The sequence below is a fragment of the Chenopodium quinoa genome, unplaced genomic scaffold, assembly GCF_001683475.1.
Source record: "Chenopodium quinoa cultivar QQ74 unplaced genomic scaffold, ASM168347v1, whole genome shotgun sequence".
NCBI lineage: Eukaryota > Viridiplantae > Streptophyta > Magnoliopsida > Caryophyllales > Amaranthaceae > Chenopodium > Chenopodium quinoa.
Genome location: NW_018742914.1, coordinates 1938341 through 1965627, shown reverse-complemented (window position 1 = coordinate 1965627; position 27287 = coordinate 1938341). Strand labels below are relative to the sequence as shown.

At 31.9% G+C, this 27287-nt stretch overlaps 1 protein-coding gene across 1 annotated transcript; it reads left to right on the top strand.

The window, feature by feature from the left end:
* Positions 1–6105: 6105 nt before the first annotated feature.
* Positions 6106–7386, top strand: LOC110728273. The gene is made up of 2 exons (XM_021907949.1): positions 6106–6990; positions 7072–7386. The coding sequence occupies exons 1-2, from the start codon at positions 6106–6108 to the stop codon at positions 7384–7386; spliced, it is 1200 nt and encodes a 399-aa protein (XP_021763641.1).
* The last annotated feature ends 19901 nt before the right edge of the window (positions 7387–27287 follow it).

Below are 27287 nucleotides of genomic sequence, written 5' to 3'. Positions count from 1 at the left end.
CATTTTGTTATTCCAGATTGACACAATACTTTCTAATATCTTTTTTTTTCATGATTCTAAAATCTTTTTATATACTTTATTTGCATGAATGTGTATCTACTACTTCCTCCGTTCTTTTTTACTTGACCCGCTTTGGTTTTTATACTATTAATCACCTCTCCTTTGACCGTCTTTTGTGAATGACATGTAAGGAAAAATATATTCATGTGGGGTCTTATTGAATTCGTCTCATTAAGTACTATCGTAATATACAATTTTTTATAATTTTTACTTGTGGAGAATTAAAGTTATTAATCGCTAAAATTTTGCATTGACAAACGTGATAAAAGAAATAGTTCAAGTAAAAAAGAACAGGGGAAGTATCTAATAACACTAATTTTCTAGAGTTATATTACAGAATTATATTGTTCGGTCCCTTGTAGTATATTAATAATATTTCGATGTTTCCTAACCCCCTCCCCCCTTTGCTATAATAATTTGTATAGAATAATAGACTTAGAATAAGCATTAATGCAAGTCATTAATGTGATTTCTGTTATACTTATTTATTTATTTTTTACACCATTTGACTTTTGGACATTTCACCAACTACACATTGACTAATTTTTTGATCAATAGCTAGGATAAAAATAAATCATAGTAATGTGCGATCTTGTTTGAACCATCCATGTGTATATTATTATTAATACCCACTTTTATGATTTTTACAATGTTTATAACTAGAGATATTAATTGAAGGTGATTCAAGTCCACCTTCAAGCGTCCCAAGCTCGTCAAGTGCCTTGTGGGCATGAGTTGCTATGGAATCAAGTTGCTAACCTTTTCTTTGATAGCTCTACTATTCAAAGCCCGGATGTGGGTGTTATTTATATGTTATGTATGAACCCTATGCTTCTAAAATTTAACTGTGATGTGCTGCTAGCCCCGTGACTGCTAGTAGTTTGCTGCTACTTCTAGCTCTAAGGGGCCTTAGCTAATATATTTACCTACTTTAATAAAAAAAATATTAAAATAGTACATTAACAAGTGTGATAATAGAATGGCGGCTGCTAAAAAAACGAAGGTAGTATTATAGATTTGCAATGAACTCATGTCTTGCTAAAGAATTTCACTTTATCTGATATAGAAATTTTTTTGCAAACCAATGGCAGCATACTTTGATAAGATCCCATACCTTTTCCAAATGATATGCTCATGTTAGAAGGAAGAAATAAGTTGAACCAGGATGAGTTGCAATATGATATATCATCATTACAACAATAACATGAGATTCTTTGTATTTGTTTATTAATAATTCTAGCTAGTAGTGTTGGGCCGGGTTGTTGTGGCGATTGTGGTGTTCATTTTTCAGGTGGGTTAAGAGAATGGGTCATGAGTGTGTAAGTGGCTGGTAGGGGTGAGCATGGGACGGGTACCTATACCATTAGTACTAACGATTCGGGTACCTGTAGACACCTAAAAATGTCTCCCCAAAACCAAACCCGATGATGAACAACCTTTCACCGCCATTATTGGTCGGGTTGAGTATTTAATCTTGGAGTGCTTAAATCCATATTTCCATTTCATAAACCAACCCAACTTCTAGCCCATTTCCCCAAACCATAACTTATTTTCCACTTTTTGTGCCTTTAAACCCAAAATAATTCATTTCGTGTCCTTTAAAATCATGCATTTCGTGTCCTTTTTATAAAAACGTTTAATCCAGTTTATTTTGGTCCATAATCTGGGTCCAATGATTTAATATTTTGATGGGGCTTTAAAAGAGCTTTCCAAGATATATTATAAGCCCAAATCCGAGTTATAACGAATAAGTTATGGCCAAAATATCAAACTGAGCCCAAACCGAACCTAAGCCACCTTACCTACGACCCAATGATCATGTGGAGGATCCAAATTATTTAATCCCATTCCTAAAACAATTATGATTAATTAGAAGCTTCTATAAGTTTCTAAAAAATCTTAATTAACCGTTTTGAAAAGATAAGATTAAAGAGTTTGAAATTGAATAAAACTTTTCTTTTTGAAAATCCTATTTCTATCCGAATTGAATGACGTTCAAAGATAGAAATATATTATTTTTGTGCCTCATATTTTTTATCCAAATTTTATATGGTTGGATTTCCCTTGAAATTATCTTTCCAATGATATATTATAATATCAATTCCAAGCTATAACGGAAAAGATATGAATAAAATGTCAAACTCTATCCAAAACTGACACCGTCTCATGTCAAACTCTATCCAAAACTGACACCGTCTCACTATTTCGGCCATATCTTTTATTATACAAAATATTTTAATTTGATTCTAATTGGGTTAGAAATTAGACTTCAAGAGCTTTCCAACAATATCTTATTTATCTTATTCCGATTACTAGATCAAAAGATATGATAAAAACAAAAATCGTAAAAACTGCAATCTATCGAGTTTTATTCCGATTTAATTCGGATCTTATCTTAATTCTTTGACCCTCTTTTTTCCCTATAAATAGAGGTCTTATCACCCCTTTTTCAATCATAAACAAGCTTGATCATCAAAATAATTCTTTTCTCCCTCTTTAGCCTAAACACTAGCCTCCCTATTCTTTCATTCCTTCCTTAAGCACTCCAAGGAGTCCATATAATACCCAAAGTTCTATACTTAAACCAAGGCGTGAAAGGTATAATTGACTGAGGGTTTGGACTAAATCAACTCTACTTGTTATTTAATTTAATCAATTTGATTTATATTTTTATTGAAGTTACTAACAGTTTATTCATGATGTAGCAATTCAAGGAAACGCCGAAAGTGTGTAATTATTCACTTAATTAATCTTATTTTTATTCTTGTTGCTAGTATCATGATTAGGTTTATTATGATTTTGATTTGACTAATAATTTATTGTTGAATTGATTTCAATATTAATGTTTATTCTATTATTGTTATGATCACCATATTGCATGTTTAAAGGAAATCTGTAATTGAAAATCATGCCTAATAAGATAATTTGGACAACCGGTTTAGGTTCCTTTTTAATCTTGTTATTAATCAAGTGATCACCAATATTTTAGAATTATATGTTGCATTAATATTCAACCAATTTAGCTTAATAATATTTTGGAGTAAATTGAATCTTTGTTGCCTTTGAGATCGCAAGAATCACTTTTCACTATAAGAATCGAGTAGAGGCCAATACGAGCGAATGTGACTCCATGACTCGCTTCGTACCATCATCCCCAATCCTCCTTTCGTGGTTCCGAACCATATGGAGTTAGTAATCTCATGGATTATGAATGGGGTGTAACCTTCCCGGGTCAATCGTTGTTGCCTATCAATGTCCCTTTAACGTGGTTGCCTTTTATTATCCGTGAACGGTTTACAAGTTCCTTAAAAACTTGTTGGCAGCTCTCTACTTTCCTTGTCCCTAATCGTATATGTCAATTCCCACTTTCTATGAGTGTCAAGCATATTCACACATGCTTAACGTAGGCGCACTTCGAGCGACGCCTACAGTACCCGATAACCAAAATCCCTAAAAGTGATATACATAGCCCGAACCGATAAGTTCAGGTACTTGGATCGGACTTTGGGTACCCGAATTTTCGGATTGGTTATTGGGTACCTAATAAGATATCCAGAAATGATAATTAAACTTAATTATGTAGTTATTATGATATAATTTACCACTAACTAACAACAATATCATATGATTTTGACCAAATTATTAATAATATTACTAATCATTGATATTATAAAGCAATTACAAAGTAAAGTAAGAGTTTATATTTTTTTTTTTAAAAATAGATATAAGTAATGAAAAAAAAAATGCTTAACAGATCGGATCGTGTAACCGTTAATTTTAAAATGATACCCAATAACCATACTCGATAACAAATTATCGGAACGGGTACCCGAAGTGTTATGGTTATTGGATCGGGTACCCTAATTTTTGTAACAATTACGGATCGATTTTTCGGGTTTTCGATTTTTTCGGGTAGTTTTGCTCAGCCCTAGCTTAGGCTGGTGTTTGGCCAGTGGGCGTGGATCTAGATTTATTCATGATTGTTGCCCTTGATGTTTTGATGAGAACACAATTCAACTTATGATTGAACTAATGTCTTTATAAGTTGTGTTGTTTGATAAATCAAGATTGCAGAACTATTCAAGACAAAGGAACATAAGCTTAAAGAAACAGAAGATTAGTAGCAGTGTTCCTTTGAAGGAACAAAAGCTCTAGAGTAGAAGTTGGAGAATGAAGGCTTGCAGCAAAGACTTCCTAAGAGAATTATAATGCCTAAAGTATTTTATATTTTAGGTTGGAAGCTTCTAGCGTAGTCATCGACTACGGACGACTACAAACGACTATGGACGACTACGTTAAGGCATTAAATCTAAACCATTTATTATGGTTGTTGCTTAATCTTAGCCTTTGAATATTACAGTTTTAAAATATTATAAAATCTAATTTACACCTCATTTAAGTCATGACCAGTCAGCGCCCCGTCAGCAAAGTGTTGTTTGTTTTCTTACTTTTAGAGGGTAATGTTTTTTTCCTTTTCAAATTATGAATTTTTTTTTTAAAGAACCATCCAATTTAACCTTCAACTTTCATTAATCATCAAAAACACATCTAAAAATTATCAAATTATATAAGATTTCATTAAGATTAACGTATAATCATTACATATATGCTTCAATTTTCTTAAAATCAGAGTTTGTAATCAATTTCAATATCTACATTCTTGAAATTTTACGGATTATATCTTATTATTTTGTGATTAATTGTTAGAATAGGTATGATTTTATGTTTAATTTGATCAGCCATATGAATTCGTGAATAATCATCCGCCATTATTGGATGTTGAAGCTATGGACATGATTTTAGGTTGAAGATGAATACACAAAAAAAAAAAAAAAAAAAAAAAAAACTTGCATTATTGTTTTAATAGATAAATATAAAATCAAAATATAAGTTTTAATGTAAGGAAAAAAATCTTTTCCATAACTAAAATACTTTTTTGAACAATCATTCTTAAAATATCACAAATATATTCTTCTCAAAAGATTATCACAAAATATATATACATTCCGTGATTATTGCATTAAACGTGAGTTTAAGAAATTTTTTTTTGCATTGAACGTCAAATATTAGGTACAAGTTACTAGAGAATTATTAGGCTACAAGTCAGCCAAATAATATGATGTATGAGTATATGACTAAATCATAAATAAAGATATACTCCCTCCGTAACAATTTACTCGCAACAAACTAGGGGAGAACGGACTGCTAGGCAAAAGTTTTTAAGGGAGTAAATTAAAGTAAAGTGCATGTGATTAGTAGTGCCAAAAAAGGAGGGAAAAAAGGTGGTCCCTTTTTAGTGGAGGCCATGTGGCCCCTTTGTTATTTTCCCTCTCTTTCCTTCTCTTATTCACGTGAAGGGAGGGGTGTTTTTGGGAGGGAATTTTTTTTGCCTCCCAAAAATTTCATTTTCCCCCCAAAAAATTCACAAAATTTAAAAGCAATTCAAAAACAATTGGACAGGCAGCAAAAGCAACAATTTTACCAACCCAAAAGCTCCTTATAAAAAAGGAGTAGCTGTTTCATTCAAGACCCTCATTCAAACACAGGAGGGTATTGGGGGGGGGGGAAATTAGAATTCTTCAAAATAAGAAGTTAGAGGATACAACCAACTGTTTGGAAAATTACAAAAACCATAATTTGAAATTAGTCCTAATTCCTAATTGCTGTGTTAGTAGTAGCAACATTAGTGAATTTGTACACGAATTAGGCTCCACTGAAAGCTCCCAAAAAAAGGCAAGTCACTCCACTTCATCACCTACCATCAAATCTGAAAAAAAAAATAAGGGACTCATGGCAGAAATGTTGGATGATTTTTTCACCATAAACCAACTGCTCATGGAGCAGGAATTGGTGATGGAAGAAAATTGCAGTTCTTCTGGGTCAGAAACTGAAGAGGCAACTCAGCAGCAACAACATGAACACATCTCATCAGCATAATCAGAAACAGATACAAAGCAACAAAATCTGCAACACTTATTTGTGAGGAGCAGCAGAGAATTAAACATTGAAGAAAAAAGGCAGATTGTTGATGATATTATGCTTAATATGGTAGGAGACACACTGCCAAGAGGAATGCTGACCTCATTGGCAAAGAAACATCATGTACACAAATCTACTACAAGCAGGTGGCTAAAAATAGTTAAACAACACATGCAACTGGGAGAAGTAGTGGATGTGAGAACCAAAAAGTTAGGGAAAACTGGTCGCAAGCCATTTGAATACTCTGATGAGTGGCTTATGTCTGTCCCACTTTACAAGAGAACCACAAACAGAAGCTATGGTGCTGCTCTACATGTCAATCATATGGTGATACACAGGTTGAAGAAAAGGGGCAGACTTAGGGTAGTGTCTGCAAGTAATCACCCAACATTATCAGAAAATCACAAAGTTGCAAGGCTTAAGTGGGTTTTGCAACACATTCATCCAATTCCAAGTGAGGGGGACCCTACAATTATGGATATGCAACATCACATACACATTGAAGAGAAGTGGTTCTACCTAGACCCAGAGACAAGGACTTTCTATCTAACCCCAAATGAAGAAGTCCCATACAAAGCACAACAGTCTAAAAGGTTTAAGATAAAGGCAATGTTCATGGGAATGGTGGGAAAACCACTTTATGCTGCAGATGAGATTCTTATTCACTCAGGGAAGTATGGTTTGTTCCTTTTTGTGAAACATGAGAGGGCAAAAAAGAAAAGCAAAAACAGAGAAGCAGGCACAATGGAGACTAAAGAGATTCAGAATGTAAACAAAGAAGCTATTAGGCACATGATTTTAGACAAAATCATCCCAATAATTCATGCACAATGGCCAACACAATTATCAAAGAATGTTATCATACAATGGGATAATGCTAGGCCACATCAAGTACCAAGAGATGAAGAGTTTTTGGCAGCAACACAAGCTAATGGGTTTAACATTCAATTTGTTTTCCAACCTTCCCAATCACCAGACCTTAATGTGTTAGACCTAGGTTTGTTCAAGGCAATTTAATCCATACAATACCAGTCATTCCCAAAAAATATTGATGAGCTACTTGAGAAAGTTGCAGAGGCATTTGAGTTGTTTGATCCAACACTAAATAGGTACACTTGGATCGCACTACAGGCTTGCATGATTAAGGTATTGGAAAAACAAGGAGGGAACAACTACAATCCACCACATATTGGCAAAGCAAGGCAAGACAGGCAAGGGACTTTGGAGGACATTTTGAAGGTAGACAGGACACTAATTGCAGAGACATTGCAATATCTCAACACCCTCTTTGTTCCAACCACAGGACCTCAACCAGAAAGTGAAGATATGGAAGTAGATGTAGATTGAAGGTCACACAAGAAAGTAAGAACACGCAACTTTTTGTAAATGAACAAGACAACAAGTAATTTTTTGTAAATGAAGGACTCATCAGCAACCAAGTCAGAAGACCAAAGACTGCCACACATAACCATTAACTTGAAAACTAAGTTTTTGTTTGTTTTGTAATGGTTAGGCGTATTTTGTTAAATAGAGTAGGTAGGCAGTCTTAGTAGGTAGTTATTATTGAAATGGAACTTTGTACAATCAACAATTTTTTGGGCAAATGAAATCATAGCATTAACAAGTAAACACTGTGTTTAAAGTATGGGTTGGTTATTGTCTGTTTTTTCCATCAGATGGGATTGGTTTAACCATATAAGCCACCATTAACAGGCACCTCAACAACATCCTCTGTTAGAAGATGTTGGAGCTCCCTTAAGTAATGGGCTCAAGTCATAAGAGTCCCTTCATCATATGGAAAACCTATATCTATGATGCAATGTGGGTAAAGGGACTCAATGCATCATCACAAAATACCAATGACAGGGAGTGACTCAAACTGTGGGGACTCATAGGTAACAACATCAACACACATCAAACCAAAGTATTCCAAAGGCTATTCATATCAACAATAACCAACCCACAGACTCATATCAACAATAACCAACCCACAACAGCCTATTCATAGGCCATACTGTAAAAAAAAAAAACCACACAAGCCAAGCAACTTAGAGGCAGTAACAAAAATCCACACAAGCCAAGCAATTCATGCTCACAATATAACCATAACAACATGTAGCCAATGAATTCAAGTCAAGTGCCCAATATAACAATACAACAACAAATTTCCCTTACCCAAAGCAACAATTTCAACCAACATAAGCACACGAGCAAACACCCCCAATTTATAACCACAATCACCAACAATGCCAATACGAAATCAACAAATTCAACTCAAAAACTACAATCAACAACCATACCCAACATAAATAAAGCTCAAAACAGCCACAATTTTTTATTTTGTACACAACAACCAAACAACAACATTTTTACCCAAAAATATCAAACAAGGAATGAATATCACAACCAAAAATTAGTCAAAGGGACTCAAATTTAGGCAAAATTCATAAAATTAGGGTTTAGTAATAGTTACGTTGCATGCTCAGAGATCTGGGGGAAAGTCATGAGGGTACTTGTCCCTCAGATACGCCATGTAGCAGGGATCCTAGTCACCACGGCGTCACCACGGCGTCAAGAACAGCATTTTTGGGGCTTTCCTTCGTCGTTTTCTCAGCACCAACAACTAAATTATTTCAGTAACCACCTCCGGCGGAACAGGGACGGCCTGAAACGGATGTACTTCCAGAACTTCCTCCTCATCGCTTGAAAAATATAATTTCGCCCCAATTTTGCCTCCAGGGTAACGAGAAAACGAAGAAGAACAGCGACGAACTGGTTTGATAACTCCAGATCCTCTACGAGCGATGTACACAGTGGATTCCTCAGCCTTTTTTGGACGAATTTGGGACTCTTTCTTCGCTTTTTTGGAACTCATTCCCACAGAAATTAAACAGAGACAACAGAGAGAGAACTAGGGTTTCACTCAAGAGAGAGAACAGAGGACGAAAATGAGAGAGAAATGAGGGAAATAGAATATATCTAGGGTTTATAATGTTCATCTGGAGAATTTTCCAGAATAAGGAGAGTCTGGGCACCATGAACGAGGAGAATTGATTGATCTTCATTCAATTCTGGTAGTTGAGGAGTTGGGGAGTTGAATGATTTCTAATGAAATCAGAAAGGGGAGGGTTATTTTTGGTGGGAATGGTTAGATTAGATTAGGTTAAGTGTATTTGATTAAATGTTAGATAAGTAGTGTTTAGGGATTAAAAAAAAAATTCAGAAATAACTAAGGGTAAAATAGTCATTTCACCATTAAAAACTTACCATAATAGGAAATAATTTTCTTTGTTGCGAGTAATGTATTATGGTTAAAAATAGTAATTGTTGCGAGTAAATTGTTTCAGAGGGAGTATTAGATTGTACATACTCCACAATAAAATTAGTGGAATATTTATTTGCATTGATACGGTTCTTAGTCTAACACTAAATAAATCTTTATTTAAGATTAATTGTATATAACTAAATAAATAAATATCTTAATCTAACTAAATAATTTTTTTTTTGACAGAACTAAATAATTATTTATGTAAGATTAGAATTTACAATAAAGTGGAATATATCTTTATAAGTTAAAACTAAATTATTTTTTTTTATTATTAGTTAAAACTAAATAAAACTTTATTAGTTATATACTTTGTATACAATAAAAGTGGAATATATGCAAGATTTAGGGCCTTGTTCACATTTACTGAACTGAGCTGAACTGATCGAATTGACTGGAGCTGAACTGAAGTGAACTGAGCTGAAATTAGGAGTTTAACTGAACTGAACTGATTAGAGCTAAACTGAACTGAATTGAAATGAACTGAAATTAAGTAAATGTGAACATGCCATTAGGGCCTGTTCTGATTGACCGAGCTGAACTGAACTAAACTTATTGGAGCTGAACTGAATATTTTATGAGAGAAGGAAATTAAGATATGAAACTGAACTGAACTTACAGGAGCTGAACTGAACTAAACTGAACTAAAAATAAGTTGAAAAGAACAGCCCTTAGTCTAACGCCTATAATAAGCTGAACTGAACTAAACTTACGGGAGCCGCATTGATATTCTTGCACCCCTTCCATCTGACCCATTGCCATCCCTAGATGCATCCAAAATGAATATCTTTTTTCTTGTCTTAAAATTTTTCTTTTAGATATCCCTAAGTAAAATTTGGGAGTATCTAAAATGATATTTTATATTTTCCCCAAATTCATAGAAATATACTATATAGCAATCATTACTTCATCTAATCACACTCGTTTCTAAAAAAACAACTTGACATCAAGTAAATATAATTTTTAAGCAATAATATATACTTGAATGTACGTAGTACGTAACAAAAACCGTAACTAGGCGATCCCAAATAACTTCTAGTCACTCCTAAAATAATAAGAAAAAGATTAGTTTGTCTTTATTCCGAGGATATTTATTGAAATTCGTACACACAAGAATCATAGAAATATTGATTAGTTCTTTGTTTTTGTAATGGATTTATTTTGCATAGAACAAACTCACAAAGTATACATAAAACTCGCTTTTAGATATCCCCAATTTAATTTTGGACATACCCAAAATGATATTCTTTAGGCAATCAGAACGCTTGAGGAATATAAGACTTGATTAATATATAGATCACAGAGTATAAACTATCTCCCATTTTGGGTATACCTAAGTTATATTTGGGCGTACCTAAAACAAAGTGGTTCAATTTTATTTTATTTTTTTGGTACAAAATACATAAATATATATTAATATGGTTATTTGGGATATTCACATACGGAGTAATCTTGACTAGATTAATTGTCAGTCTTTCTAGATTAAGTTGTCACTTTTGGAATTTTGGATATACCTAAGTTATATTTAGGCATACCTAAAACAGAGGGGTTCAATTCTTTTTTTTTTTTCTTTTTTTACAAAATACATAAATTAATATTAATACAATTATTTCGTATATTCACATTCATATTTAGTAATCTTGACTAGATTAATTGTCACTCTATCTAAACAAGGTCTCATAATATAAGTTAATCACAATTCTTTTTAAAGTAGAAATTAAAGTCTGAATCTATACAATTAATACTACGCCACGCATGCCCCCTCACTATGCCATGACAGTACACTCACTCAACTTCTTTTTTTGCCACTTCGTCCACTCAATCCCTCAATATGTTTTCGTATATCCCTCCATTAATTCACGATAAATGCTATCTAAATCTAAACAAGGATTGTCATGTAACAGGTAATGTTTTGGCCGAGAAGTTAATTTCAGCTTTTAAATTCAGGCTTTCTACTTTAATAATAACCGTGATTATGCTGATGAGACCTCATTTAAATAGAGTAACAATAAATCTAGCCAGGAGTTCTAAAAATGGATGTGATTATCCGAAATAACCATATACTTCTATATTTTGTAAAATAAATAAAAAAAATTGAACCACTTCGTTTTAGGTACGCTCACATATAACTTAGGTATACCCAAAATGAAAAACATTGTATGCATCGCACGTGATCTATATTTTAATTAATAAAGTCTTATATATGTCAATCGTTCTAATTGACTAATGACATTCAAATTTTGCATACGCCCAAAATGAAATTGAGGATATCTAAAAGCGAAATTCTGATTATAATGGTCTAACTTACAACTTAGGTATTGTTTGGCATCATTTTTGGTTTTCAGTTTCCTGTTTTTTAGAAAACTAAAAACCAAAAACAAGAAACAAGAAAAAGGTGTTTCCAGTTAATTTTTTGTTGCAAGTTTTCAAAATTATTATGATTTTAATAAGTCTAAATAATTTTTGATTCATTATGTTACATATATAATATACTTTAAAAAAACAAAAAACCAAAAAACAAAAAACCATAGCGATGCCAAACGAATTGAACCCTTACATTTTTTATTTATTTTTTGCTTTTTAAAAAAAAAATCTAAGTTAGAAATTTCTTTCAACATTTTTTTAGTTTTATTAACGGCATAATATATTAAATTACCAACTGATAAACCCCCACCCCTAATTTTAATTTGACTATACATCACTACCAATAATAGTAATTTTTTTATAATTTTTAATTTAAATAGATTAACCTTATTGTAATTTTAAATTAAATAGATTAACCTCATCATAATCCTCTCTCGCTTTTCCTAAAAAAAAAAACTGGTGTTTTCAATAAAAAAAATAGTGGGTAATGTACTTATTACAGGCAAAGATGAAAACATAATGGAATGTTCCACCTTAAATCACTAATCACCAAGGTTTAAATTTGTATTCAGATTCTTTTTGGGGATTTATGTTGTAGAAAAACGGTAAAAGAAAGAAACAAGATATTATTACGTTACATATGATGAGTGATTAACTATTGGCAAAGATGAAAAGATTTTAAGATATTCCTATGTCACAACAATGTTAGTTATTAATAATTATTAATTAAACATAGTTAGAATTGTTAAGTGAAAATTTAATTAAATGTGAATATTCCAATACATATAATTAATTTTTTTTTGAACAAATTTAATTAAGTATTTCAATGTATGCAAAAATAGTAAAAAAAAAATCCATGTATAAATAATATACGTAAAGTGTTTTTTAAATATAAAGAAAATTATCCTTTGGAAATATTTTTAAAATATCATGATCCTATCTTAAGGCAAAGATGGTGGAGAATTGAAGACTAAAAGATACTCTTATCACACGCATATTTTCCAATTTTTTTTTTAGTTTTTCTTTGTATTATTAATTTTTTTTTTTTTGAATTAACTGCTAATTTTTGATGTTCACCAATGGTGGCTTAGACATAAAACATGTAATTGATGTCATATTACAATTTATATTGACTAAAAAAACATAGATATTAACGTAATGATTATCATTTTTTTTACTACTAATTTCACATTATTAATGAATGAAGTTTGAAATTGATGATAAAAGTTAAGGTTAGCAATGGAGATTTTTCTTTTAATAATCCATTGATAAGGGTTGAAATGAACATTGTTGATGAAGAAAATTAAAGATGAAACTAATTACGTATAACTAATTTATTTTTAATCCTTAATTATTTAACCAAACAACACATTAATGAATTTTAAATCATAATTGTTAGTTTATTTGGAGAATGAATGTTTTGGTTGAAGATGAAGGTTTTAGGATGAAGATGACATAAAAGATTAATAATGTGAAAGATGACTTAGGTTGAAGATGAAATATTTAAATTTATTTTTCGATTTTAATGAAAAAAAAAATATATTCATATGTGTAAAACCAAAAAAAAAAAAAAGAAAAAAAAAAAGAAAAAAAAATAAGTAACCAAACAATCCTTGGATGATTGTGTAGCTTAGGTGTTGGATTGGGTGGCTATGATTAGACAACTAATAAATCAACGGTTCAGATTTAATCCCTTAGTATAGTCGTCCGTAGTTGACGACTACGATAGAAATTTTATTTTAGGTTTTATGTAAGTGAAAATAATTAGAATTAGTATACTTAGTAAAATGCGATTGAAAATTGATTTTTGATAGAATTTAAAGATTGCAAAATTGTAGGAAAGTTTGTTATTGAAAATATCTTTTCTGATTTTGTCTCAAATTAATATCGTTTTATATCGGAAAAAATATCTTTCAAAAAGCTTGCATAACTGATTTCCTGAACTTGCGCAACTAACTGTTGATTAAGTCTTCTCTACTTAACGAAGAAACTGCTTCTAAGAGGTTCAACGTGCCCTAGTTTCTAGGACATGTTTGCAGCTCTAGAAGTGGTGGAGAATAGTGGCGTTGATGTGCAGCACTAGTGGCGTAAGTAGTGGAGGTTGTGGCGTTTTAATCAAGCTATGTTTTCCTATGTATATCGAAGTTATTTCCTAGAAAACTTTACCCCCTTGCTCAATCATATTTTCTATCTTCGTTGTTTTCTAAAAGAGTCAAGAGTCGCATTCTACTTTAAGTTGATAAGTTTCTTAATTACTTTCATTAGAGTATTTCTTTCAAGAGTTGTAATTGGGGATTGGGAGTTTGAGTGAACTCTAAGAGAAGGAAGAAGAGAAAGAGAGAAAAGAGAAGAGCAGTAGGTTGAGGGACTTACTGCCCCGAACTCCAAGTTCGTTGAGGAACTTGGAGATAGAGTCTTTAGCTTGTAATAGGTTGTTTTCCCTATTCTAGTAAAGAATCTTTCCTAAAATCCCAAGTGGTCATGGTTTTTATTCTTACAATTGTTAGGGCCAAGTAGTTTTCCGCGCTAAAATCTCTTTTTGTGACTTTGAGTTCCTTTACCTTAGCTTTTATATTTTCGCAAAAAGTTAGCTAATTCCCTTAGTACTACAATTTACCACGGCCCCCTCTTGTAGTATTTTTCTAAAATAACAATGACATAATTGAAAATTTCAAGGTCATAATCAACGTAAGTAGATTTAATTACTCTTTTAGTTAAATTAATTCCATAATATTGTTCTTGCTAGCATTTTGTATAGGGATTGATTTTTAATTATTAGCAACATGTTTATCCTTTATATTAGTCATGTTAGCATCATGCTTAAATTTGTTTTAATAATTAATAGTATCATGTTTAGAATGCTTAATTAAATTTGTTACTTTATTCTTCTCAAGTAGCTTCCAATATTTCTATGCATATCTATTTAATTTATTCTATTTATTGTTGTTATCACCATATTGCATATTTTGATCAAGATCTGTGATTGAAAATCATGCCTGATAAGATAATTTGGACAATCGGTTTAGGTTGTCAGTAGTCTTGCTGCATAATCGAAATCATCACAGTACAATAATTATTAATCTGTGTGCAATAAATATTCAACTAACTTAGACTAATTAGTTTGGAGCGAATCGAATATTGTTTGTATGTCTTTTGAGTTGCAATAAATATATGTCGCTATAAGAATCAATATGAGCGTAATTGATTTCATAATCCGATTCATACCATCATCCCCAAATATCCAATAATCACAGTTAAAGATCATTGCGGAGTGGGTCCTTCATGGGTTATATCATTATTGTCTTTCAGTTTGTCCCTATTTGTGGTTGCCCTTAATTATCCATGAACAATTTATAAGTTCCTTAAGAACTTGTTGGCAACTCCTTACTTTATCGTCCATTTCGTTATAATGTCAAATCCAACTTTCTACGAATGCCAATAATATTCACAACATTCTCTACGTAGGCGTGTAGACACCTAAAAATGTCTCCTCAAAACCAAACCCGATGATGAACAACCTTTCATTGCCATTGGTCGGGTTGAGTATTTAAATTTTGGAGTGGTTAAATTCATATTCAATCCCAATACATTTCATAAACAAACCAATTCCTAGCCCATTTTTCCAAACCATAACTTATTTTCCTCTTTTCGTGCCTTTAAACCCAAAATAATTCATTTCGTGTCCTTTAAAATAAATCGTTTCATGTCCTTTTTATAAAAATATTTAGTCCATTTGAAAAGAGCTTTCCAACGATATATTATAAGCCCTAATCCGAGTTATAACGAATAAGTTATGACCAAAATACTAAGCTGAGCCCAAACCGAATCGAATCCCATCTTACCTCAACCCAATGATCATGTGGAGGGTCCAAAAGCTTTAATCCCATCCATAAACTAATTAAGATTAATTGAAAGCTTCTATAAGTTTCTAAAATATCTTAATTATTCTTTTTGAAAAGAGAAAATTAAAGAGTTTTAAATTGAATAAAACTCTTCTTTTTGAAAGTCCTATTTCTATTCAAATTGAAAGACATTTAAAGATAGGCAAATATTATTTTTGCTCCTTATATTATTTATCCAAATATTATATGGTTGGATATCCCTTGAAATTATCTTTCTAATGATACATTATAATATCAATTCCGAGCTATAACGGAAAAGATATGAATGAAATATCAAACTCTATCCAAAACTAACATCGTCTCACTATTTCAGCCATATCTTTTATTCTACAATTTATTTTTATCTAATTCTAATTGGGTTAGAACTTAGACTTCAACATATTTCCAACAACATATTATTTATCTTATTCCAATTTTTGGATCAAAAGATAAGATAAAAACAAAAACCGCAAAAACTGTTGTCTATCGCAAGAGTATTATTCCAATTCGAATTCTTATCTTTTCTTAATTCTTCGACCCTTATTTTTCCTTATAAATAGAGGTAATTAATATCTCCCCATTTTCAATCATGAAAAATCTTGATCATCAAATCATTATCTTCTCCCTCTTTAGCCTAAACACTAGCCTCCCTATTCTCTCATAATACTTCCCCTAAGCACTCTAAGGATTCCAGACTAAACCCGAGGTTCTGTCCTTAAACCAAGGCGTAAATAGTATAAATAACTGAGGGTTTGTACCAAATCAAATCTACATTTATTTAATTTAATTTAATTTCCATTTTTTTTATTAAAGTTACTAACAATTTATTTATAGTGTACCAATTTAAAGGAACTCGCGGAATGTGAGTAATTAATTAATTTAATTACTCTTATTATATTTTAAAATTGCTATTATCATTATTAGGTTTATTATTTATATCTGATTTGACTAACGATATTATAGTTAAATTGCTTCCAATATTAATGCTTATTCTATTATATTTTTTATGATCAACATATTTCATGTTTAAAGGGAATATGTAATTGAAAATCACGTCTAATAAGATAATTTGGACAACCAGTTTAGGTTCCTTTATAATCTTGTTATTAAATCAAGTGATCACAAATATTTTAGAATTATATGTTGCATTAATATTCAACCAATTAAGCATAATAATAGTTTGGAGCAAATTGAATCTTTGTTTGCATGCATTTGAGATCACAAGAATCACTTTTCATTATAAGAATCGAGTAGAGGCCAATATTGGCGAATGTGACTCCATGACTCACTTCGTACCATCATCCCCGATCCTCCTTTCGTAGTTCCGAACCATATGGAGTTAGTAATCTCATGGATTATGACTGAGGTGTAACCTTTACGGGTCAATCATTGTTGCCTTTCGTTGTCCCTTTATTCATGGTTGCCTTAAATGATCAATGAACGATTTACAAGTTCCTTAAAAACTTGTTGGCTTCTCCCTACTTTATTTGTCCCTAATCGTATACGTCAATTCCCACTTCCTAAGAGTGCCAAGCATATTCACACATGCTTTAACGTAAGTGCACTTCGAAAGATGCCTACAAGGTGCACTTTGAGAGAGAGAATTAAACAACCCCGAAACTATTTTCCATTAAGTATGAGTAAAGCATCTGGAATATTTGATTTGATACATTATAATGTTTAGGGATGGAATAAAATTTTTTCAAGTTATGACGCTCGTTATTTAATTTTTTTTTACTATTGTGGATGATTTTCACGTTCTACATGGGTTTTTCTTTTGGTTGGCAAATATGAGGTTAATCAGCCAATTGAAAAAGGAGATTTGTGTAATTGTGTTATAAAAAGACTTAATTTTAACAAAAGGTAAAAAGGTACGTAGTGATAACGAATTCCCCTGCTTAGTGTCCTAGCCTTTTTTTTTGCTAAAAAGGGAATTTAGCATCAAACTTCGTGTGTTGACACGACTTACAAAAATGGTAGCTAGGGTGAAGCATAAATATGGTCACATTTTAAATGTGATTCATGCTATTTGTTTTCAAGCTAAGTTGGCTAAGTATTTTTGGGGTGAATGCGTTATGACTGTTATTCATTTGATTAATAAGACTCCTATATTTTTCATGTTCTTAACTAGTTTTTGGGCTTGGTCGATGCCCCGGGTTATTACATGAAACTAACTGATCATTAATATACATTGTAATTTAAGATTTAATTTTCTTGTAATTAAATTTGTTATTCATATTGTCATTTGCTACATATTAATCTTTTGTATTAAAAAAATTACATAAAGAATCACATAGCTTGGTGGTAAGACATTTAGTTCTTGAAATAGAAGTTACGAGTTTTTTTATAATGATTATGAGTGCATGAAATGTAATGAAAATCAATGGAAGAGAGACCCACGTGGCGTTATAAGTACTTGAATGGATGACGTGGCGTAGTGAGGGGAGCTTACGTGACACGTGGACGTTGTTGGAAACGTCTTTTAGTATATTAGTAGAGGTAGATTGTAAAACTTCGCATGAGTGTTTTATTTGGTCAAGTCCCTTCCTATGATACACTTCGGGTCTTTGGTTGTCTTTGTTATGCTGCTAATTGTCCTCCGATTAAGGATAAATTTGATTCACAATCTTGCAAGTGCATCTACCTAGATAAAATAGGTGGACATTTTTCTTACCTCTTATTCTTGGAGTATCATGCACAATGCAAGGTGCTCTAGGTTTATAATATTCATGTTATTTTTATTGCCTCTAGTGGGGATTGAAACCCCAACCTCAAGGTTGGAAGATACATCCTTTTTCACTAAACCAAGCTTAGTTTGGTAAATAAATTACTAATTTTAATAGGTATGCAGTACATGATCCAGGAGTACATAATACTAAGGCCCTATTCTCTTCACCTTAAAAAATAATATTAAGTAAAAATAATTTGTGTTCAGTAAAAATAAGTATAGTTCAGTAAAATTAAGTTCAGTTCAGTAAAAATAGTTTCAGTTCAGTAAAAATAAGTTCAGTTCAGTAAAATTCAGTTTTCTTAAAGAAGAATTATAATAGAAAATCAGTAAAAATAATTTCAATTCAACAAAAATAATTTAAGTTCAGTAAAATTAATTTAAGTTCAGTAAAAATAATTTTAGTTCAGCAAATGTAATTTTGTGTCAGTAAAAATAATTTTAGTTCAGCAAATGTAATTTTGTTTCAGTAAAAATAATTTCATTTCAGCAAAAATAAGGTGAAGAAAACGAGGCTTAACTCATTGCTAACGATACCAAAATAACTGATTATACTAATATCAAAATAATATAATTAACATGTATATTTACTAAATATTCTATGGAATACATATTCTTTGACGTGGACACTATGTTAAAAACTTAAAATCGATTGCTATTTAGAAAGTAGAATAATTATATTCATAGTATATAATATTTCTTTGGTCTTTTTATATTCAAAGACTAATAATCTTTGGACTTTGGTCATTTTATGATCAAAGATCTTTTCAAACGGAAACATTTAAAGATTAGTAAGCATAATTATAGAAATGAGCACAATACATGCATGCACTTGTAAATAGTAAATAATTTTGATAAATTGTTGTTGATCTATCCCACTTCCATCTTTTTTGTACTGAAAACATGCAAAGATAAGACTAAATTTTTTTATTCTACTTAATTTAAAGATCATTATAATATAACTTTAATTAATAATATCAATTAACATTTCCTTAACAAAAAAATAATAATAATATCAATGAACATATATATTTTCATTTTTTAAGTTATATGAATAAAAATACAAGATTAATTTTCTAAGTACGAACTTATTATATATAAATAATTCTTTTTTCTAATGATATTAATTTATATATATGTTGAGTTTTATTTTCCTTTGAGTTTTTTTTGACAAAAAGGTAATATTATTATTATTATTGGTAGTCAACGAAATATATTACTTTATATATAACTAGATGAAACCCCTGCGGTGCACGGCTTGTTTGTATTTTTTCAAATAAATTATTTTACTAAATAAACTTTGTGATATTCGCTTGTGGCTCTCTAAACACCAAAAAAATGTGATATTTGCTTGCTTGGTACTTGATTTTTTTATTATAAAATAAATTATTAACTTTGTTTCTCATATTTAAATAAAATTCGTAATATAAAAAGATAATACGGAGTATTTTATTTCACAAAATTTCATATGTGGCTGGTCACACCATGAGGTCGAGATTACTTCCTCAAGAGTTACTTGGATAGTCAAGGGTTACTCAATCCATCAAGGGTTACTCAATCAATTAGGGGTTACTTGGTCAGTGTTTGGGTGTATCTCAGCCGGCCATACGGTATGACATAATCTAAAATAAATTGCAATTTTATTATTGGCTAAAATATAAATTTTTGCTATGTGATGCTCTAAAATTAATCTTATGTGACATAATCTTATTGTAGCATTTTCGAAATTATTAATCCTACGTGGCGCTTTTTTTTATTATTATAATCCTACGTAGCATATTTTTTTAAAAAAAAAACTAATCTTACGCGGCATAATTTGATTGTAGCATTTTTAAAATATTAATCCTAAGGGTCAGTTCTCATTGACTGAACTCAGCTGAACTGAACTGAACTGAATTGAACTAAACTGAACAGAACTGAACTGAACTAAGTTGAACTGAACTGCACTGAACTGAACCAAAATGAATATTTTATAAGAGAGGGAAATTAGCAGCGGAGCTGAACAGAACAAACTGAACTGAAATGTATATTTTATAAGAGAGGGAAAATAGGAACTAAACTGAACTGAAAATAAACATATGAGAATGACGCAACAATAATATTTTAAAAAATAAAATGGGAAAAAACTCCCTTTAATATATATAGTAGTTTTATACCTAGGCGATGTCCGGCCCACATTATTAATAAAATTTTAGGATAAACTTAACTTAATGAATGTTAAATATGGACATATAATCCATTTTGACAATGAAAGATATTTAGACATACGATATCATATAATAGTGTAAATTTTGTGGTTTTTTCAAAATAGATATCTATGTTATAATTGACTTAAAATTATTGTTACTTCATGAAAGTATTTTTACCAAAACAAATTTTTTTTTGCTGATTAAAATGTATTTTTACTGATTTTCTATTACTTTTTTTTAACTAAATTAAATTTACAAAGTATTATAAATAGATATCATTTTAAACAAAAATTTGAAACAAATTTTATGATGGAAATAAAACCGAATGTATGAAATTAAAATTCATAATTAATTTTGTATATATGATTTATTAGAAGTATAGTGATAATAAAACTCTATATAAAATATTTATCTAAAAAAAATCTATCCAAGAATCGCTTACTTAGCATCATATGAGTGAAAATAATACCTATTTGTCGCTTACGTGGCACGATACTTGGCAAAAAATTGAAATGTCAAATGTTGTTGTCTTGTTACCTGGCTGCAAGAGAAGCTTTATTTATTAGTGATATGATAATAGATGAAGCCTGTTTGATGGACGATTTATTTTTTACAAACAAATATCTTTTAATTTGTATGTATGTGATAATTTGTTATTTTATTCGCGTAGTATATCATTTAAAATTAAATTATCAAATTTCATCTCATTCGTTATATATTTTGATAAAATTCATTATCAAAAGATAATGCTTTATTTTTAATTTAATTAAACTTTAAAATCTCATTCGTCAATTTTGCTTACGTGGCATTTGAATTATTTAATTCTAAAAGAAATTACAAATCTCTCATGTAATTGGCTATAACAAAATTTAGAATCATGCGTGACACGTAAGAAATTTTATCGTGGCTTCTAAAATCTTGGGAAAAAAACTCCCATTTATATGTACTAGTTTTATGCCCAGATGGTTGATTTACTTTAAGTGATTTAAGTGTAAAATTTATGGATAGAATATTAAATACGGTCCTATAATCTATATTATTACTTACTTGAAATATTTTTTTATTGAATTAAATTATTGAAAAAGTGGAAACTAATAATCCCACATTTGTCATTTCCGCTCAAAACAATCCCACCTTTTTGAAATCTAGAAACAATCCCACCTTTAACCCTCAAATTCTCATAACAGGCCTTTTACAAGTTTGTAAAATTGGCAACTTTTTTTAGAAGGTAATTTATCATGTGTCACGTTGTAATTGGTTCAATTCTACTTTTTTTAATAAAAAAAAGTACTTTAAAAAAAAAAAGATTCAGCCTTCTCCTTCTTGAATCCCGACTACCCAGCAACACCACCCCTGTCCCTTGCCAGCAAACAAAAGCCCCATCCCGGGCGAATAGAAGACCTTGAGAAATTGTAATTTTAGCAAAGGCTAGATCATTAGCCTCTAGTGAACATTATGATGCAAGAATTAGCCAGTTGGAGGGTAATATGGTCACTGTTTCATTGATGATAGCTGAAATTGAGCTTAAGTTAGGAAATGCTGAGCTGGAAGGAGCCTAAAAAACTAGATTCCTTTTTATTTTTTATTTATTTATTTTTTGGTGATGCCGAGGGGCAAGCCCCAAAAGAAGGAAAAACCTTAAACAAACTAAAAAACTGAAAAAACAAAAAGGAAACTACTACTAAAAACCTAACAAAAAACTACTCATTATTAGCCCGAACCAATCTTGGAAGAGCCACTCCACACAAATCCTCCAATAAAATAGTTCGAAGATCTACCGGGATCGCCTCAAAAATAACCAATTTCTGCTCCGATAACACACCAAAGTTAGCCAACCAGTCGGCTGCTCTATTAGCCTCTCTAAAGCAGTGCTCAATAGTGATTTCCCAACCGTCTCGCAAGATTAATGATTTACACTTTCGAATGATATGAAGGAAAGGGGAGTTGGAGGGAGTAGCATCCTCCAACAGACGCACCACAACTTGCGAATCTATCTTCAAAATTACCCTTCTATGACCTCCATTCCATGCGATAGCAAGTCCCCTAAGAACAGCAAGTAACTCGGCTCTAGTACAAGTACAAGCACCACAATTCATGGCAAAAGCTTCAAAGATCTCTCTACTCGGTCCTCGGATAATACCTCCTGCTCCTGCAGGGCCTGGGTTGCCTTTAGCAGCCCCATCTGTATGCAGACAAACCCACCCCAAAGGAGGGGCTTCCCATCGAATGAAGAGATCATTTTTTCTCTTCTTGCTTGATCTGTGACTAATGGCCATCGAATAAGCCCTTCTAATTTCACCAACTCTAGTCAACACAAAGGCCGCTTGATCTATAGGAATTTCACAATCTCGATTAAAGCTTGTTTCAATTCTCCACCTCCAAAGCCACCAACATGTTACTGCAAATATCAAAGGCCAATCTTCACAAATTAGTGGTTGTAATTCATTATGCCGAAATTAATACAAATCCTTCCTTCTCTCTAATCTCTTTCTCTCTCTAGTCTGTTATCATCATTTCCTCATTGATTATCACTCTCTAAGTTTCCCTTCATCTTTGGATTACTTCTGAGCTAATCAATCTGTTACTCATCCATTAAATTGGATTGGAGCAGGGTACTGTTCGATTGTTCTGTACTAATTCTGGTCATTAGATTTCTGCTGCATCACATTATAATCAATGATAAAATACAATCAAGTTGGGTTAATTTACAGCTCATCATACATATTACAGTCATTATTCTCTAGTGATTGCAATTTGCAATCAACCAAATCGCATCAAACTTGCTCCTGTTCAACAACTCAAAAAATATTAAAAAAAAGAATCATGAAGAATTAAATCAAGTTAAAAGCATCAAATTAATTAATAAAGTAAAATCAAAGAAAAAAAATTAAATTTGATAAAAAGGGCTTATATCAATGGGTTTCGTGTGTTGTCGGGTTTAAAGGATTCAGTAGGTGGTCGGGTTAGGGGTTTGGGGTGGTTGCGGTAGTCGAATTAGGGGTATAGGGTTGGCAGCAGTGGTCGGATTTCGGGTAAGGGGTGGTCGGATACATGGGTTAGGGGAATTTTCGAGTAAGGGTGGTCAAATTTAGGAATTAGGGGGTTTCAAGGTGGTCGGGGGGAGGCTAGTGTGGTGGTGGCCATGGAAGGAGGAAGGAGACTTAAGTTAGAAGATGAAAAAAAGAGAAAAAAAAAAAAAAAGTTGATCGACCTGTATAACACTTTGTAGGTCAAAAAGCTTGTTTTAAGAATATGAGGGTTAAAGGTGGGATTATTTTCGAATTTCGAAAAGTGGGATTGTTTAAAAATTTTGAAAAGGTGCAGTGGGATTGTTTTGAGCATAAATGACAACGGTGGGATTATTAGTTTTCATTTTTCCTAAATTATTTTATTGAACTGGAAGTATTTTTACCAAACCTTATTTTTACTAATTTTCTATTAACTTTTTAAATAAATTAAATATATTATAAATGGATATTTTTTTAAAAAAGTTGTTGAATTATGGTAGATATCCCATATATTTATTAAAAGTTAATTATTGAAGATACTTCATCCGTTTCTTTTTAGTTGACACGTTTCTTTAGTCACGTATGTCAATGCACAAATTCAACCGTTAATATATTTTAATTACCGGTTATAAAAAATTTAAAAAGTTGATATTTTAAAAATATATATTGGACGAATTTAACAAGACCCCATATAACTATATATTTTATTACGTATATATCACAAAACAAGGTTAAAGGAGAGTGTGTGAATAATGCTAAAGTCAAAACGTGTCAACTAATAAAAAATTGGGGAAAGTGAACCAAACAACATTCATACATGTATTGAATTAAAGCTAGTGTTTTATTTTAATATGGGAAAAGGGATTAAAAAAAAGAATGGTTAAATGGTCGCGGTGGCATGTGGCACTAATAAAAAAAATTACATGTGGCATGACGGGATACATGTGGCATGATGGGATAATGACAACACGGTGTGTCCAACTAACACACAAGTAACCCATGACAAAGTAACCCCTGACTGACCTAGTGTAGACACCTAAAAATGTCTCCCTAAAACAAAACTCGATGATGAACAACCTTTCACCGTCATTATTGGTCGGATTGAGTATTTAATCTTTGGAGTGCTTAAATCCATGTTCAATCCAATACATTTCATAAACTAACCCAATTCCAAGCTCATTTCCCTAAATCATAACCTATTTTTCACTTTTCGTATCCACATCACAAAACCGAGAGAATCTGATTTTGTGGACCTATTATATTGATCTAATTATTATTTGGTTAGATAGGCCTTTCAATAAGCTTTCCAACAATATATCATAATCCCAATTCCGATTTAAAACGAAGAAGATATGAGCGAAATACTAAACTCGGCCTAAAACCAACACCCTTTCACTAAAACGGCCATATATTAAAATATAAAAATTATTTTGACCTTGTTCTAATTGGGTTGGAAAGTAGACTTGATAAGATTTCCAAAGATATATTATATGCCTTATTCCGATTTACGGATCAAAAGTTAACATAGTTTTAAAAACGTATTAAAAACTGGAATTACCGCGCATAAAGCTAAATTGGCGCGTCGCGGGGGATGATGATGTGGCACGACGCCTGGTAGCGTGACACGGTATTCTTCACTGTGTCATGGTGCTTTCTCGTGTCTTTTCCGCATTCCTTTTCTCACGCGCTCATGAATCTCGCACAAATCTGGAAAAATTGTACACCGTGACACGACGCCACTTGTCGCGCCACGGTGGACTTTACCGCGTCGCGACATCCTTTGGCGTGTCACTAAACACATACCGTGACACGGGATCTTTCCGTGTTTTCTCCGCGTACACAACTGCACGTGCTTTATCATTTTAGGGCTGCTACTTCCCCGCGTCACTCTACATTGTCCCGTGTCACCCCAGATTTTGGCGTGTCGCGCCAAAAATCTGACGTGTCACGACACCCAAATTTAGGATTTTATCTTTTGTGTGATCCCCTACTCATTTCCCTTATAAATATCCCCCTCCTTTCTGCAGTTCGGGGCACCAAAAATCATTCTCTCTCTCCCTACACCAAAAATCATTTTCTTCTCCCACTTTAGCCTAATTTCTAGCTTCCCTATTCTTGCATAATACTTCCCTTAAGCACTCCAAGGAGTCCATACTTAACCCAAGGTTCCGTCCTTAAACCAAGGCGTGAAAGGTATAATTAACTGAAGGTTTGGACCAAATTAACTCTACTTTTATTTAATTAAGGAAAATTTTACTTTTGCAACCACTAAAACACCCTTATTCTACTTTTACTACCCATCTAAATTTTTATTTTATTTTACTACCACTCAAAATAGAAAATTATAGGTTTTGCTACCACTTAACCTTTTCCGTTATAATTTCCATTTGAGAAACCCATTTATTTAACTCCTTCCACTTTCTTCTTCTCCTCTCTCCACGAACCTCTTCATAGCAGCCCCATCCCAAACTCCCACCCATTCTCCGGCAACATTCCACCACACAATCGTCAACATCGATCATTACCATCAAACGTCAGCAAAGTATCTCATCAATTTGATAAATTGAAGAAATCTTGGCCTCAAATTAAAATAATTGAGCAAAGGGTTCTCAATTTGGGATAAATTAATTAAAATTTTGGGGGCTTTTGATTAATTCATTTACAAATTTAATTGGGTGTTGATCTCTTGAACTACGATTTGGGGTTAATTTAATTGATTGAAAAGTACAAATTTTACATACACGAAGAGCTGAAAATTCTGGGAAATGGACTGCACCAATGAAGTTTTGGAAGAGTTGCTAAATGTGGAATCCAAGCTTCAAGATGTTCAAAGTTTTAAATTACAGTATAATTTTGCATTTTGTTCATGGGTAATTTAGTTTTAGTATTTGGGTATGTTTATATATAAATATTTCCATCTTTCATGGCAACCTTTGCATAACCAAAAAGTGTGAAGAAAGAATACAATTTAGTTGAGGAAGACGATGATTTTTGGGTAAATGAAGCTTAGATAGTTCATATAAATTAGTTTTGGGGGTATGGATTTTCTGTGTGTACAATTGGAATTTGGAAATAGTAGTCCGGCGGTGGTTGTTACCGACCGCTATGGCCGAACAGGGGTGAGATGGGGGCCATGGGTGTTGTGGTTAGTGTTGTGGGATGGCATTGCCTGAGAATGGGTGGGGCTGGGTGTGGGATGGAGCTGCTGCGAGGAGATTCGTGGGGAAAGAAGAAGAATATGAAAGGAGGTGATTTGTGGGCCCCATAAACGGAAATATTAACGGAAAAGGTTAAGTGGTAGCAAAACTTATAATTTTCGGGTTTGAATGGTAGTAAAATAAAATAAAATTTTAGATGGGTAGCAAAAGTGAAACAAGGGTGTTTTGGTGGTAGTAAAAGTCAAATTTCCTTTAATTTAATTTCAATTTGATTTATATTTTTGTTGAAGTTACTAACAATTTATTCATGATGTAGCAATTCAAGGAAACGCAGAAAGTGATTAATTAATCACTTAATTACTCTTATTATTATTCTTATTGCTAGTATCATGATTAGGATTATTATTTGATTTGACTAACGCTATTATTGTTGAATTGCTTCTAATATCAATGTTCATTATTTTATTATTTATGATCACCATATTGCATGTTAAAGGGAATATGTAATTGAAAATCACGCCTAATAAGATAATTTGGACGACCGGTTTAGGTTCCTTTTTAATCTTGTTTTTTAATCAAGTGATCACAAATTTTA

What these genes read in the sequence shown, in the direction of transcription:
- LOC110728273 (XM_021907949.1), top strand. Translation starts at nt 6,106, where the DNA reads ATGGTAGGAGACACACTGCCAAGAGGAATGCTGACCTCATTGGCAAAG. An exon ending in ATGGGTTTAACATTCAATTT is followed by an intron (nt 6,991 to 7,071) that starts GTTTTCCAACCT and finishes ATACAATACCAG; the next exon opens with TCATTCCCAAAAAATATTGA.